Source organism: Rhinatrema bivittatum, chromosome 2 (assembly GCF_901001135.1).
Source record: "Rhinatrema bivittatum chromosome 2, aRhiBiv1.1, whole genome shotgun sequence".
NCBI classification, from domain to species: domain Eukaryota; kingdom Metazoa; phylum Chordata; class Amphibia; order Gymnophiona; family Rhinatrematidae; genus Rhinatrema; species Rhinatrema bivittatum.
Genome location: NC_042616.1, coordinates 781763707 through 781781101, shown reverse-complemented (window position 1 = coordinate 781781101; position 17395 = coordinate 781763707). Strand labels below are relative to the sequence as shown.

The 17395-nt window shown below is 38.8% G+C and overlaps 1 protein-coding gene across 2 annotated transcripts in view; it reads left to right on the top strand.

Moving 5' to 3' along the window:
- ZFAT (zinc finger and AT-hook domain containing) overlaps window positions 1-17395 on the top strand; it is a 466784-nt gene that overhangs the window by 114580 nt on the left and 334809 nt on the right. For both annotated transcript variants that reach the window (XM_029592065.1, XM_029592066.1), the window contains exons 6-7: window positions 8300-9729; window positions 13100-13332. In XM_029592065.1, the coding sequence (XP_029447925.1) occupies window positions 8300-9729; window positions 13100-13332 (1663 nt within the window). The remainder of the gene's footprint in view (window positions 1-8299; window positions 9730-13099; window positions 13333-17395) is intronic.

Below are 17395 nucleotides of genomic sequence, written 5' to 3'. Positions count from 1 at the left end.
TGTGATGTTATTTAATGTATTACAGTTAGAGACAGTGTGAAGATTATATGCATGACGTGGAGAGCTACAAGAAAATAAATTATGATATACGTTCAGCAGAAGGATTATTTATAATTACATCATAGCAAGAAAATTGTTCTGCAAATAACAATATACTCGACCCTGACATGTAACACATGGAGGTTCCCTGAAGAAGCCTGGTTGTGCAGGCGAAACGAGAAAATCTCGTCGGAATATTTGAATACATGTTAATGGGTTTTTCCTGAATGCATAATATCATATTATAGATGATGATCATGTACTGTGGTTTTATGGATGGATGGAATGTATGGAGTATGTGGGATTAATAATTTAAATTGATTAGATTTTAGAATTTAATGTATATGCATAAATGTCTTACACATGTCTGTATTATATATATTTATAAGTTCTGTATAGACAATATAATAAACAAGTTTTGGGCATGAGATTTTGCCTACTTTCCTCTGGTATAGTACTATAAATTAATAGAGCGGCAGTGGCTGATGAGCTGCAGGCTTTTTAAACTGATCATAAGATTCTGGACCCTTACTAGTTAGATTCTGGAAAGGACATAGCTCTGAAACCACATTTATCTCACTGCTTGATTGTCTGTATTGAGAGCTGGATGGGACACGTATGATTTTGGTAGTGTTATTCCACCTATCCTTGGCATTTGACATCCTAGACTATTCTATTATCTTGTATGACATGAATTGGTCTAGGGAAGGGATAGGCAACTGTGATCCTTGAGTGCCAAAAACATACCATGAAAATGTGTTTAATATGTATCTTTGTTTATATTCCGCTTTTCAGCACTTCAAAGCTGATTACATTTAGGTACTCTGGGTATTTGCCTATCCCCAGAGGGGCTTGCAATCTAAGGCCTAGAACCACTAAGCCATGACTTACTTCTGCGGGAGAGGGTCCAACCATTGTGGATGGGTGTTGCCATGATAGTGGGGCCCTTCCACCCCCCCCCCCCCAAACACTCTGTACCTCTATGATGCGTTCCTTTGCCCCGTGGCTAAACACCATGGGTCAAAAAACACAGCAAGCAGCCATTTAATGCGATTGTGAACCCCAACTTCAAAGGACTGCCACTGCCATGAGGGGCTGCTACCCAAAAAACAAAAGGTTCTTACAGCCATAAAACTGTAAAAGCTTCAATTTCAGGAAATGTTTCAGACTATTCTAAACAAAACAAAGAGCACTCAAAAGGTCCTGTAATAATTAATTAATTATAACCAAACTAAAAGGCACCTCTTATGTATTTTCTAATGTCGTGGCTCAAGAAGGATATATAATGGATGCAGTGTACAACAATACACCCAGCTGGTGTACAGGCGCCGCATCAGCAAGCCAGCCGATGTGTTCAATCTAAAGGACCTGAACCGTCCAGTCTACACATCATTTGTGGCTTGACGGCTGTGATCAGTTGTTCAAAAAAAAATGAGTTCCAAAAATTTTCAAAACAGCTCAAGAGAGCTTATCTCTTGTATCAGTTCAATTATATCTTCCGACTAACCCGGCAGTCACCTTCCGGTGGTACTTAGGTTCTCTCTGCGTCTGTCCCAGTTGTATGGTCGAGGGTGACCCGAACAATTTTTGCGTGCATTCAGCTGTTTAAAATATTTAATGCAGCAATATAAGCCTGCTTGAGTCAACTGAAAATCATAAGCACCCCGACTGTACCAATTTATCCAACCCGACGGTGGCCGGTGTTTCGCTGCGGAACAGCAGCTTCATCAGGGGTCGAAATCTAGGGAACAAACGTATGACCATCGGAATACAACCAACTTTTGAAAACAAAAATAATGTACTTAACTGAAGTATATGTTGACGAGCCGACCTGTTGATAGTGAACCAGTGGTTTCACGTCAATGTCTTCAAATCGGGACAGAGACCGCTACTCTCAGGCTTTGAGTGATTTACATTTTTGGGCCGCTTTGTTTACATGGTTGCCATGACAATGACGTGATGGTGACGTCATCCCGCTGAGAATTCCGCGGGCTATTTAATCAACAAAGCCTGAGAGTAGCAGTCTCTGTCCCGATTTGAAGACATCGACGTGAAACCACTGGTTCACTATCAACAGGTCGGCTCGTCAACATATACTTCAGTTAAGTACATTATTTTTATTTTGAAAAGTTGGTTGTATTCCGACGGTCATACGTTTGTTCCCTAGATTTCGACCCCTGATGAAGCTGCTGTTCCGCAGCGAAACACCGGCCGCTGTCGGGTTGGCTAAATTGGTACAGTCGGGGAGCTTATGATTTTCAGTTGACTCAAGCAGGCTTATATTGCCGCATTAAATATTTTAAACAGCTGAATGCACGCAAAAATTGTTCGGGTCACCCTCGACCATACAACTGGGACAGACGCAGAGAGAACCTAAGTACCACCGGCAGGTGACTGCCGGGTTAGTCGGAAGATATCATTGAATTGATACAAGAGATAAGCTCTCTTGAGCTGTTTTGAAAATTTTTGGAACTCATTTTGTTTTCAACAACTGATCACAGCCGTCAAGCCGCAAATGTGTAGACCGGACGGTTCAGGTCCTTTAGATTGAACACATCTGCTGGCTTGCTGATGTGGCGCCTATACACCAGCTGGGTGTTTTGTTGTACACTGCATCCATTATATATCCTTCCTGAGCCATGACATTAGAAAATACATAAGAGGTTCCTTTTTGTTCAGACTATTCTAAGCCAGTAATAATCATTTACATTGGGATCAATGTTGAAACCTTGCAAAAATTCAGCATCCAAAGCATCAACATTGAAGCCATGTAAATTGGTCACTGCAGCCCATGAACCTTTGACAGTAATGGATGCTAGTGCCTCTTTGGAGTCAAGTTTGAGGCCTGCTACATCTGTATCTTAGGGCAACCACTCTTCCCATACTTCCTTGGACAAGGATGCAGGGTTGAGTATGAGAGCTATCAAGGTTGAACATCTGGCTCTGCTATTGTGAAGCTTCAACAGTATTTCCCAGCTGTTGTGCCATGGCACACTGTATGCCTTCAGACTTGATTAGGTGTCCATGGAAAGGTCATCACTACCTGATACTCAGGTCCAGACCAACACCTGGGCTCTGCTCTTAGCACTTTGCAACAACAAGGAACATCAGTGGAGGCTCATAAACCTGTAGGAACTCCTTTCTGAGAGGATGTAATCATGCATACTTCGTCATCCTAGCTAAAACATCATTCCTGGGGTGGCAATTAAGGGCATCATGCAGTACTCACATTACCACAGCATTGCCTCATCTTCTCCATTTTTGAGGCCTTCCAGCTTCTGTCTTATCCCCAGACAGGGAAAGCATTCATTGGACACATGATGTGACTCCCTTTTGGTGCTGGAGGCAGCAATATTGATGGAAATCTGGCAGCTAAGGTAACTAACCAATTCACCTGCCCATGCTGCATGGATCTCTCTTCTAAACTGTAAATAAAGTGAGTTGGTCCATCATAATTGGTTCATGTGTGTCTTTGCCCCAGCTCTCCCTTTGTATTAAAATTTGGAAGAGACTGGTGGGGCTTTCAGTTTTTCCCCTAGGTCTTCTTTTGGCAATAACTGTCCTCTCAATGTCTGTATTACCTGCTCTCTGAAGGCTGGTATGTATGCCACTCAACATATTTAATGTAGGTATTGGAAGCACTGTTGTAGTCCATTGGCTTAGCCCATTGATTGATGATACTGTGGAGGTTTGCCCTCTTAAGGGATCCAGGCAGGATGAGATTGTTTCAGTGCTGATGGCATTTATTACATATTCCCTATCTTTTAACCTATATGTTTCATTCCTTGATTATAGGAAGTCAGTGCCTTCAGTGGTAACACAAGATATACTAACACCCACTACTACTTTGGAACTATTTAAAGGGAGTATAGTACATCAAGGATGTAGACAGAATGGTGCAGAGCCTTCTTATTTGGCATCTAGCTATACTTCAGGCAGGTTTATTGCTGAGTGCTTTGGAACCTTCCTTTCTGATGCTTATCACTTCAGTAGAAGTGGAACCTACATTCCAATCTCTTAAAGCTGGAACTCTGTGTTTGGTGTGGACAGCCAACCATGATGTACTTCAGTGCCAGATATGACTCTTAGAAATCTTTCAACTTCAGAAAGAAATATAGAACAAGAAAATATCTCCAATACCTCATAAGGTTGCTTCAAAAACCATGCTTCAAAGGCATACACAATTGCAATTAGCAGTAGATACATCATCTTCCCCACTTGAGCCCGATTCAGAGTTGGAAAACTCTTGAGAGATTGACTATGTCTCTATGGAGTTGATTTCTGAAAGAGATGACTTTCTAGATCTACTGTTAGAACCTTCATCACCACCTGTTTAGGAGCACTTTACCTCTGGAAATCTTCTCTTGTCTGTCTAGTTTTTGTCAAAAGTATTTCTTTAGAATTCCTAGCATAGGCACTTTTGACTCTGCTGCTTCCTGTAAATTTAAACTTTCTTAATGCACTTAAAGATGCTATAGCTTTTCCAGTCGAATTAAATCCTAAAAGATATTCAAATGAACTAGGAGACCCCACTTACTACTACAACAGTGAGTAGAAAAAGCATATGCAGAAAACAGACTACAAGCTCTCAATTACCTCACTGCTTACTAGTGATAGTCTAAGAAAATCTAATAAATAAGCATCTGTGCTGTTTTTGCCAGGAAAGGATCCATAGATTTTGGGCATAAACTTTTTATGGTGCAGTAAATGCATTCAGACTTATTCCCTACAAACAAGAACATTTTATCAACAGAGATGAACTTGGGGAAATCCACTGCTTATCCCTGGGATAAGCAGCATGGAATCTATCTGCCTTTTCGGATCCTGCCAGGTACTTGTGACCTGGTTTGGCCATTGCTGGAAACAAAATACTGGGCTTGATGGACCTTTGGTCTGATCTGTTATGGCAAATCTTAACTTATGTTCTTATGTTAACACTTAAGATTCACACATGACTTTTAGTACCATGGTGAGAGTTTCAGCCCTACCCATAGGAGAAGGTTGAATGGCCTTGTTCAGAGTCGCAGGCCTAAGAGACTGTCCCTTCTCCCTTCTGGCTGTTCTGACACCCCATATATAAACCTCACTTCTAACATAAATAGTTTAAAAAGAAATGGATTTCCCTTCTCACCCTCAATCAGGAGCCTCTGGGTCCCCCATCAAGCAGAAGTTATCCCCAGTTACTCTTGTTTAAATGACACTGTAATTCAAAATGGCACCAGTTGACTCAAAGTTCTCCTTTGTCTTGTGAGGGGCAATGGGGAGCCTCACAACAGCCAATACTATTTTAAATTACAATGCAAGAATGACTGGGGGTTACTCTTGCCTGAGGAAAACCTGGAGGCTTCTGATTGAAGGTGATGAGGTGGAGAATCTTTTGAACCAGTTGTGATAGGGTTTATAGCCTTGGTGAGGATGATAGATCCTTGGGGAGGGGGGGTGTGCTGGGGGAAAGTGGTTTTGTGGAGGGGGGCTCACGGTATTTTGGGGCTAGCTGCCTCTTTAATCTTCTCCAGAGGATGCAGTGGAGAACCTTGGCAGGCCCATTAGCCTGTCAGTGCTCTCAGGGAAGATTAAATACACCTCTTGAGATATAGTTAACTTTATCAGTTTATTGTGCATCACGTTTATAACAATCAGCATTGTCTTTTTAGTATTAATGAGCTGCTTTATATGCAACACAGCCAATAATATTTACCTTGCACTGGACCAAATTGTTTTGTATTGGCAGTAACTCTTTAGCAAATGTTACCGTTAACGTGCTAAATATGTGATTTAGCTAATAGTGGTCTGTATGCTATGTTCAGACCCCAAAGCCCTCCCTTCTTGTTTAACAATAAAATCTGACTTAGTAATATGTCACTCCAGTACTGATGTAGCACATCACAGTCCCATATATAGTGGTAAAAAGAACCTTTCTCTCTCTGACATTTCAAGCACAGATCAGAATCACAAAATTTAGCTGCATACATCCAGGTACGCGACATGTACATACAGTGCAACACTTTAAAACCCTTTAAAACCCAACTTCCCTTAAGCTTACATTTTCCGATATGGTGTAACACCCTGAGTTAAATGTAAATTCGCCTGTTTCTCCCTCTTGTTCTGAATGAAGGACACACCGGTATAGTTGGGTAATCCAGCGAGTGTCATAGAAAAGGTGGCACAGGAATTAGGTTTAACTTAACTCCATTTATAACTCTTGGCTGTTGAGCCCTGAGCTATAAAGCTAACATAAATAAAAGTGGAAAGAGAGGGCATTCCTGTCAATTTCTCCTTAGCTTAAAATTTTCATATGCTACCCCATTAACAATCACTTTCGCTACTGGTCTCCTATAAAAATCTCTTATCCAACTTTTAAAACTCTGGCCAGTGACTTTAACTCTGCCCTATGAAAAACCTTTCAACATCAATTGAAATCAGGGTACTTTTCTCATCCTTAACAAAAGCTTTTTGAATCAAATCTGACAGAATAAATGACGCACAGAACATTTACCCATAATGAATTCTACCCACTCTGGATGAATGACAGATTTAATCACTGCCTGGAGCCTCTTTGCGAATACCTTCATTAGTATCTTTAAATCTTCATTTAGTAAAGAAATGGCACAGGAGAGAGGATTTTGGCCCTATTTTGGAATCTGATATAACTGTCTGAAATGCAGAATCGGAGAGAACATCTTTCCCAACAAGCATTTTTGAGCTCTTGATTGGGCGGGCACATTCCAAAATGATGCCATGAATGCTCAAAACAGGCAGAGGTATACCATACAATTGGGAAACGTAGCTCAGCTGGCTAACTGCATCTAATGACATTCATCTTTCTGAACTATGGCTTTCTATGATGCTGAGCCCTCCCTACAGCAAAGGAGCTACTTACCCTACTCTTCATCTTGCTTCTAGCAGGGATTCCAGATGGGTCCCCAATAAAAACAAATTAGAGCTTTAGCAGCTGCTGGCTTTGAATTGGAATTGGCTCCACTTGAAAATAAACTGTGCCTCTACAATAGTCTACATCCCGTCAACATTTTTTTATTTTTATTTTTTTTTAAATCTATATAAATAGTTTTTTTGTGGAAATAACATTTTGAATGTAGTGCTCATGAAATATGTGGAAATAGCATTTAAAACATTTCTATGTCTGTATACAGACCAAGTACAGCTTGGACTGTGACATTGCAAGCTTCTTCACTCTGCTACATCTGTGTGCCTTAATCATGCTGGAAAAAGATCACTAGCTAAGATGAAAGTTTAATGTACTTTTCAAGTCTATTTAAATCTTGGGGCCTCTGCCAGACTTGTCAGCTAGGATTCCAAATAATGGTAATTGTGAGGGTGGCTTTGGTGATGTAGACACGTGTTCGCAGGAATCTGGGCTGCATTCACTAGCTCGTTTTAAGTAAGTCTCTGAACAGCTTTAAAGCGATGATGACTTTTGGCCACTACTGATCCGGGATGAATTTAAACCAGTGACCCAGTTGTTAAAGATTCTCCTGCCCTTACGTAAATCATTGTGGACAATCTCTATCCCTAACCCCTCCCTTTCAAAAAGAAAAATAATTATTAAACAGAGGCTAGGGCTGTAGATGAGAGGCATTAAGATAAGCATTGAGGGGAGAGAAAGGAGGGAAATTAGGAAACTGGGACTATTTTAACTATTTTATATGATTCTTTTAAGTATGATTGTATTTGCTTATATTTCATGATTGGTTTATTGTCTGCATTGATCAATTCTATTGGAATATTGTAGAATATAAAACTGTATAAATAAATGAGGAAATCTGAGACATCCTGCAGGTGTGCTGTAAGCATTCTATTTATTTATTCCAAAAATGTTCAATGTGGCTTACCATAATCACATACATATAATATAACATAAAACAAATGAAACACACAATATCATAATACAACACAAATATTACATAGTTTTATTTAATTAATTCATAAGTACTTTGGAAGTCAGTGACTCCAAGTAGCCATTAGTTGAAGTTGCAGCATGATATATAAAAGCAATTATGCCACTAATATAGGTTTTGGATAATTAAATCTTATTCTAAACCTACTTGTTTTGATACCATCTTTATAATAACTTACTCTTGCATTGCATGTTATGTATTATTTTATTGCTTTTGTGATGCAGTAATGCTGCTGTAAGCTTGAAAAGGATGACAAAAATGGAAATAAGGCATAAAGCTCAATGTATTGTATTTTTTAAAATATTTTCAGTATTAACAATGCTTTTCTTGCATTTCATTTCTAGGTCAAGTTCTACACAGCTAAAAATTTTTACGTGTGAATACTGCAATAAGGTTTTCAAATTCAAACACTCCCTTCAGGCTCATTTGAGGATTCATACAAACGAAAAACCATACGAATGTTCCCACTGCAACTATGCCAGTGCCATTAAAGCCAATCTTAGTGTTCACATGCGAAAACACACTGGGGAGAAATTTAACTGTGATTATTGTGCATTCAACTGTTTGAGCAAAGGCCATCTCAAAGTACATATTGAACGAGTCCACAAGAAAATTAAGCAGCACTGTCGCTTCTGCAAAAAGAAGTACTCTGATGTTAAAAATCTGATCAGGCACATTCAAGAAGCACATGACTTCCAAGACCAAAAAGTAAAAGATGTGTTTGATGAACTTCGTTTGTTGACAAGAGAAGGCAAAAGACAACTTCTTTATGACTGCCATATCTGTGAGCGCAAGTTCAAAAATGAACTAGACCGGGACCGACACATGCTAGTTCATGGCAATGAAAGACCCTTTGCTTGTGAGTTGTGTGGCCATGGAGCTACAAAGTATCAGGCTCTTGAGCTACATGTACGAAAACATCCCTTTGTATATGTTTGCTCTGTGTGTTTGAAAAAGTTTGTCAGTTCTATCCGGCTTCAAGCACACATCAAAGAACTGCATGGTAGCTCACAAGAGAGATTGGTTTTTAACAGTTCTGTCAATCGTAGCTTTTGCCTTCTGGAACCAGGTGGTGATATCCAGCAGGAAGCTCTTGAGGAACTGAAATCGCAGACTGATATTGAGTTGACTTTGCTGAATATTGATCTGCCTGCTATACCAGAACATCCAGATTCTTCAGAAGAAGTAAACAGCAGAACAGATAGCAGTAGTCATGATGATGGTCAGACAGTTTCTTCCCTAAAACAAGAAAATCATCGGAGAGAGGATGCAGTGACTCCACATCAACCATCATCCAAAGAATCTGAAGCATCAGGACTTCAATCATCAACAGTTTCAGAGAGGTTATCCCAGCAAGTTGATGCCACTGCTTCAAATGAATCAATTTTGTATGGAAAAGAGAGAGACTTTCCCAATAAGTTGGAAAGTATGCAGTACAAAGAAGGTTTATCTTTATTGGGATGTACAACTGCTGCTATAAAGCAAGAAAATGCAAACACCAATGGTTCTTCAGTTTCTTCAGAAGGTGTCCAAACACTTTTGCTTAATGAGTCTCAACCCAGTGTATCTCCAAACCACAATAATATAGACTCTGAAAGCTGTTATGAAGCTAAAGATGGCCCGGAGTCTAATCCTTGTAACTTTGCATCCGATAATCCTGGAGAAAGTGCTGCATTTATGCAGATATTGGATAGCTTACAAAAGCGGCAACTAAATATTGGCTTATTTGAGAGGATAAGGAAAGTTTATGGAGACCTAGAATGTGAATACTGTGGTAAGACATAGAGTGAAGTATGTGATTTTAGAAGTTTGATTAAATTGTTCAGATTCTGTTTTCAGGTGTTTTGGCATAGAAAGAGAAATCTTATGGTCTTTTTCTGTAATCATGTTACACTCTAGTCTGCCATCCATATCAACTATTCATCTTTACAGTCCCTACCACGCCTTGAGATTTTTTGTGTTCAACCCATGGTTTCTTGAATTCAGATACTGTCCTTTCTCCATCATCACCATGGCTGTTCCATGCCTTCATGAATCTCTCTGTAAATATTTCCTTAAGATTAATCTTGACTGTACCTTTCACCTTTAGCCTATCGTCCCTCATTCTAGAGCCTCCTTTCCATTGAAATAGGACCAACTGCACTAGGGCACTCAGTTTATAAGAAGTCTTTGTGGAAGTGTCTCAAAGGCTTTCTTGAAAGCCAGGTACACTATATCTAGTGCTTTCCCCTGATCCAACTCTCTGGTCACTCAATCAAAGAAGTTTATCAGATTCGTCTGCTAAGACTTATCTCTGGTAAAACCATGTTGCCTCAGATCTTATAATCTATTGGAGTGCAGTAACTGCACTATCCTTTGTTTAGCAATGATTTCATTAATTTTCTCACCAGAGGTCAGACTAATTGATGTGTAATTCTTAGCCTCCTCCTTACTTCCATTTTTATGAATAGTAACCACATCTGCCTGTCTCGATTCTTTCAGAACTACTCCCGACTCTTAACCATTGAAAATGTCAGCCAGCAGAGCTGCCAGATCGTCTCTGTTTCCTTAAAACCCTCGGATGTATCTAATTTGGTCCCATCACTTTATCTACTTTAAGTTTAGTTAGCGCCTCACAAATACACTTTTTTGAAAATTGATTGATGTTTACCTGACTTCCAATCCTAGTTGTGTTCATTTTATGTGTTCCCGCTCCTGGCCCTTCCACAATGAATACCAAAAAGAAATATTTGTTAAGCAATTCTGCTTTTTCCTCATTAGTCACTCTATATTCCTCCCTTCAACTCAGTCTCACAATGCCATGTTTGCATTTCCTCCTATCACTAATATATCTAAAAATAACTAAAAAGATCTCATCCTTCCGTTTTACCATATTCACTTTTTTTTTTCTTCCATTTGCATCTTTATATTCCTACTTTCCCAGCTTCTCTTAGTTTCCAGGTGTTGTCTCCTGTCTTTCTCCTTCTGCGACCTCTTGTAGTCTATAAACACTAACCTTTTTTCCTTATCTTTTCAGCTACTACTGTAGAAAACCAGAGCTACCATTTTTCCTCTTTCCTTCATTTACTTTCCTAGTAAAAAGGTTAGTTGCCCTTTACAATATATCTTTTCAGTTTTGCCCAATGCTCTACTGTTTCCCCTAGACTTTTCCATCCAGTTGATGACTCCTTGAGGTACTTCCTTATTGTAACAAACTTAGGGCCTCGTTTACTAAGCATTTTTCCCATAGACACAGAATGGAAGAAAATCTATAGTACATCAGACTTAGTTTTCCTAAAGTTTTGGACCCTCGCCTTTGAATGAGCCTTCACTTGTACTCTAATACTGAATCACACCATCCGGTGATCACTGAATCCCAGATCATCCACTGCAACACTGGTCTCATCAGTAAGCCAAATTCAGTAGTGCCCCCTCCCGTGTGGCTTCCATTACCAGTTGATGGAACAATTCTTCCCAAATAGAATCAGGATTTCTCTGCTTCTAGAAGACACTGTAGTTGGGATGTCGTAATCAACGACTGGCAGATTGAAATTCCCGAGCAATAGCACTCCCCTTTCATAGCAATTTTGCAAATTTCCTCTAGATCTATTTTTTCTGTCTGAAATGGAGATCTGCATTTAACACTAATATGAATAGATATTCCATTCCCTTTTTCCAGGCGAACCTAGATTGCTGCCTCCTTACCTCATAAGCCCTACAAAACTTTTGTTGCATAAGTTGTATTTTTTTAAAGTCCCTTCCAGCTCTGTTTTGTCATTTTATGCTCACATGCCCGGCCAAAGATTCTCTACAGAAGAAATGCTTTCTCTGAAGTTACTAATCTCAGGAAAAAGTTTGGGACCCATCCTTTCTGCAGTTACATTCTGGTGCTGATCCTCATGATGAGCCCGGCTTTTATTTCACTTGAATTTGTTGCCTGAGTTTGCTCTCTTATTACTTCGTTACTTCCCCTCTTCTCAAATCTATTGAGTAAACTGATAGAACAAGACAGAAGCGATTGCTTTTTCAGGAAATCAAGAATAGAAAACCAGTAGAAAGGCACTGGCCACCATAAAACTGTCAAGATATTTTTTATGTTTACAAATATGAATAGTAGGAGGCCTTCAAGAATGATCCCGTCCTTTTGTTTTGAGATTAGTAACATCAGAAAAAAACTTTTTTTTTTTTTTTTAAAAAGATGGGATGTCTGAAATCCTTTGCTTTTAGACATCTTGCCAACATTAGAAAGACAAATATAGCTTTACAAAAGGTGGTTAATATGGGCCTCTTTGTAGCCTAATGTTCCCTGTTTCTGTTAATCTCATTCATTAACCCCCCTGCCTTTTAACAAAACCCACAAATATTAAATGCCTAAGGACGTTTTTTTTTTCTAGCTCCATTTTTCTGTATAATTGTACAATATTAACGGATTTGTGGAGATGTCCATGCTTTTGCGTTAAGCAAATGCAATGAATTTGACATGGGCTTCTTTGCTCTGGGAAGCACCTGCTCTTTCAGAGAGCAGTGAACTGTTCAGCAAAAATCCAGTGGCCAGGTCTGATCCCATGACTCGGGCCATAATGCTCTGCACTAAGGCATGACGGATTTGGGTTCCGATCCTCTTATTTGTTGCAGCCCTTCGGATCAGGACACCCCAAAAAAAGGGGGGAGCACTTAGGCTTGGGGAAGGAGAAAAGATGGCTGCCAATGAATGGTGGTGTTTGTTCCTTGGAGGATGTGCTAAGTCATGTGGGGAGTGGTGGAGACTGTTGGGGAGAAAGGGGAAAATTATCTCCTCCCCCCCCCAAAAAAAAAAACAATCTGGTGGCTAGTTTTCTCATCAGGTTTGTTCTGTCCTCATTTGTGTCACCTTGCGTTTGGAACATTAATAAGTTTACAAGTTGATTTAGTCATCAGTTTTCATAAGTAAATAATCTGTGTAGGGAATGCTGTTGCCATCCTAGCAGATTGTTGTCATTTCAGCTCTTGTGTGCTCAACCAATATTAAAAGCTGACGGTCAGATATTCTTTCAAAGTTGAGCATCTGGTTTTCCTTTAGGCCAGCCCTAAAAGTTAAAGTACTGTGAAAGGAGATGAAATCAGTCTTTAAACATTGATTATAGATTCCCATGTTTTAAATATCATTTTGTAATCCTTATTTGTAGGCAAACTCTTTTGGTACCAGGTGCATTATGATATGCATGTTCGTACACACACCCGAGAACACCTGTATTACTGCTCCCAATGTAACTATTCTTCAATCACCAAGAACTGCTTAAAACGGCATGTCATCCAAAAGCATAGCAATATCTTGCTTAAATGTTCAACCGAGGGTTGTGACTACACCACTCCAGATAAATATAAGCTTCAGGCACATATTAAAGTGCATGCTGAGCTGGTAAGTGTCAGAACTATATATATATATTTAATTTGTAGTAATGTAAATTATGGGTGAATAACTTTTCTTGCTACATTTCTATGTAGATTTGCGGGTTAACCATTTTATTACAGTATTCTTGGGTTGTCATAATATTATCTGTAGTATTAACAATGGCTTTTTATTGCTGTTGCAGATTAAGGGATTTTTTTTTTTTTGCCAGAAGGGTTATTTTTTTCTCCTAACATGTTTATGGATAGTAATTTCTCCTATACAAAAGGATTGACTTCCATATTCACCCTTACTTCTGCTATCTAGAATCGCTTTAATGCATTACCAGTATGATAGGTAAAACATTCAGATATTCAGTTGCTATGATTGTTTGGCCCTGGGAGGCATGAATGTGTTGGGTACCTGGACAGGGAATGCAAGAGAGATGCACATGATTTACATTGATTTTAGACTTTCTTTTGAAAAAGATTTTTTTGTTTTTCCCAGAATTCTTTGAATAGTAACAACAGATATAAGCAGTAAGTTACGTAGTTGAGGTCCAAACCAAGTTTGGTGGTGGGCAAAGCAAGAGAATAAACGAAGACCTGATTATGTAATAGAAGCCCTGAAAATAGTGTGGGCCAAAAGATCAGGGGGAAGGGGTTAGATGAAGAAAAGAGAGATAATTAAGGATTGATCAAAGGAAACATATGGATAAATGAAGGTGCAGTAAGAGAAAATGACAACTTTGCTTTTAGTGTTATAACTTATTTGCTTGTGCATCCACTATTTTATGTTGTTTTTTTTAAAGGCTTCAGAATATGGCATGATAGTATAATGGCTTTTTTTTTCAGCATATCTGTTAGAAGAATATATTTGGATGGATCCCATTCAGTTTTATTTTTTGGCTGATTTCTTAAACATATTTTGCAAATGCTAACATAAATTATAGAATTCGATATGATTCAGGAGCTTGATGCGGAGCAACTTGCCTTTTATTACTCCCTTCTGGCATCTGTATTTACTCAATTTCAACTTTTATTCAAACCTTACTCTTAAATCCTCTCAGCAATTCCTTGCAATGCAAGTCAGTTTAGCAAGACTTATAGGTACTTATTTATTTATTTATTTATTTAAAACTTTTATATACCGGCATTAGTAAGCATACATCATACCGGTTCACATTGTAACTGAAAGGCTGAAATTCCAATCAACGGGGAGGGGAAACAGGGAGGAATATACATAGAACAGAGGACAATGAAATAGAAGCATTAAAACTGTAACAGGCTATTTACAGGTCTGTATATATAGGCTTAAACGGGTTACTGACAGGGTCTATATACTTACAAGGGCCCAAGGGTACTTCTCTACTAATGTTGAGTTAGGTTGTCAACATGTGTATGCTGTGTTAATATACATTATACATTTCTGAACTCTAGTTATGGATGGCATGAGATTATCACCATTAACCTCTAAGGCAGTGGTCCCCAAACCTGTCCTGGAGGGCCACCAGCCAGTCGGGTATTTGGGATAGCCACAATGAATATGCATGAGAGAAAATTTGCATGTTATGGAGGCAGTGCATGCAAATTTTCTCTCATGCATATTCATTGAGGATATCCCAAAAACCTGACTGGCTGGTGGCCCTCCAGGACAGGTTTGGGGACCACTGCTCTAAGGAATAGAGAATTGGCTTCAAGAGAGATGAGCCCTTAGAAGTGAGGAAGCCATAAGTGAAAGATCTTGCACATGGAACTTGGTATTTTCCAAGTGCTCATCAAGATCAAGGTTTCTTGCTGTTAGGCAAAGGTAGAGCAGAGACATTTGTAGTTCTTGTAAGATGTTTGATTAGTAAAATGGGTTCACAGATTCTATGTAACCCAACTGATTCTTTGAAAGCTTAACTAATACAACCGATTCCTGGCATTCCATAAGATTTCAGTGGTTATTGGATGACTTCATTCTTTGCTGTTTCCAACGTGATGTAAAACTAAATCATAAAATAATCTGGGAAGTTAAATGCATTTTACTTTTAGAACATAAAACCTAATTATTTTGTTATTTTATTGTCACTGCTGCTTTCTCTCCAAGACTATTTTTTTCCTTTGTGAGCCCTTTAGCAAATATATCTATACTTTATTATCTGAGATGAGTAGTAAGCAACTGAAGTGACAGAATAGCAATAAAATATATTATAACAACTGGTTTTATTTCTCTTTTGCCTGGCTATTGCCAAACTTCACTTTTTAAAGTTTTTAGAATATTGTGCGAATGATTGATTTTCAACCTTCAAGTTTCAGGCTTCTAGCTTTGGTCAAATTTCATTCATCTGTAGCCTATACAAAAAGATGGTATGGTTCATTTGGAGTATCTTTTAGTTTGTTCTTATTTATTTTGTTTTAAATTAAGAATGAAGAAAAATGATTACAAAATAAAATTGTATGCATGTTCATGGCGTAACAGAGGGCAGAGTAAATAAAACCCCAGCCTATTAAATATTTTATAAATGAAATAGAACTCTGTGGCTCCTAGTTACTTTACCAAGTTATTAGTTCACATGTTTGGATAACACATACCTTCCAGAAGCCCATTTGTAGAGCGGTCTTCAGAGTGATTTACATGGCTAAGTTGCACTTTCACCATGTAATCTCCCTCTTTAAATGTGGATAAAGTCCATGTAATATTTGGTACATGCAGTGTTTTAGCCAAGTTGGGAAAAGGCATTCTTGGGGGATGTTCAGGTTAGGAGAGGAAAAGTACATGCGCAGATCACATTTTCAAAACTATATGAGTACTTTTCCAGCAAAGCCTACGGAAAAAAGTGGATGCCAGTATTCTTCAAAATGAAAGTACATGTATGCTATCTTTTTTTAAAAGTGCAAGGACGACAGGTAAGAAGTATTCATGGACTGTGCACTAATGCACAGTGGCACATAGAAAGAAATTCAAGATGTATCCCTTGTTTTTACAAAGGTAAAAGAAGGTTTAAGAACCTCATTGTTATTGTTGTATGAAATATAATGTTTAATGAGTTGCTTAACATTGCCTTTTACAACTTTTAGGACATATGGCTACCTCCATAGCACTTTATTTTTAATTAACTTAAATCACCTTGACTTAGTTTAGATCTTGTTATAATCTGATTTTGGATATATTGTATGTATATATATATATATAATCAGGGCTGGCAAACTCCAGACCTCGAGAGCCACAAGCAGGCCAGGTTTTCAGGATATTCATAAAGAATATGCATGACAGATTTACATACAAAGGATTTGCATACATTGCCTCCAATCTCAGGCATATTCATTGTAGATATCCTAAAAGCCAAACCTATTTGTGCCTCTTAAGGACTACAGTTGGCCACTCCTGATATATATAGTTTTGTTAAAAATTGAGTGTGACACATAAATGCTGGCCCCACCCTCTGGAACTCCCTCCCCACCCTCCTACGCCAAGAGACATCCTTTCACAAATTTAAGAAAGGAGTCAAGACATGGCTTTTCCGACAGGCCTACCCCGACACAAACCAAATTTAATATCCCCTTTAGCCCCCTTGCTCTACCTTATACTCCTTGCTCCCCCCCTTTCCCAGGTCCTTCCTCTGAAGAAAACCTTTTACCCCTTTGAATACCACCTACTTCAACTTTCCATAATCCTACCTAGTTAAGCGATTCCATGTACATTAGCCATCTGTACATGGTATCCCTCTTTTCTGCCTTTCTCTCCCCTCATTTCTTCAAACAAGCCTTTCTCCCCCTCCCTTCCTTTTCCCACTTTCTCTCCCCTTTTTTCCTCAATCTATACCTTTCTTTTCCCTTTCTTATCCCCCTTTTCCCACCCTTCCTACCTTCTACCCCTTACCCTCTCCCCCCCCCCTCGCCCTACCCCCCTGCCTACCCTTCTTCCAAACCTACACTCCTCGTTTTCCTTTAACATTATTTATTTTGTTGTATTTTGCTTTTGGTTTTTCTGTTTGTTGCTTCTCGTTTTAGTAACATCCTATTGTTTCAATGTCATACTGTTATATTGTTATGTTGTTATACTGTATTTCCCAATTGAGTTCTATGTAAACCGGCATGATGTGTTTCAC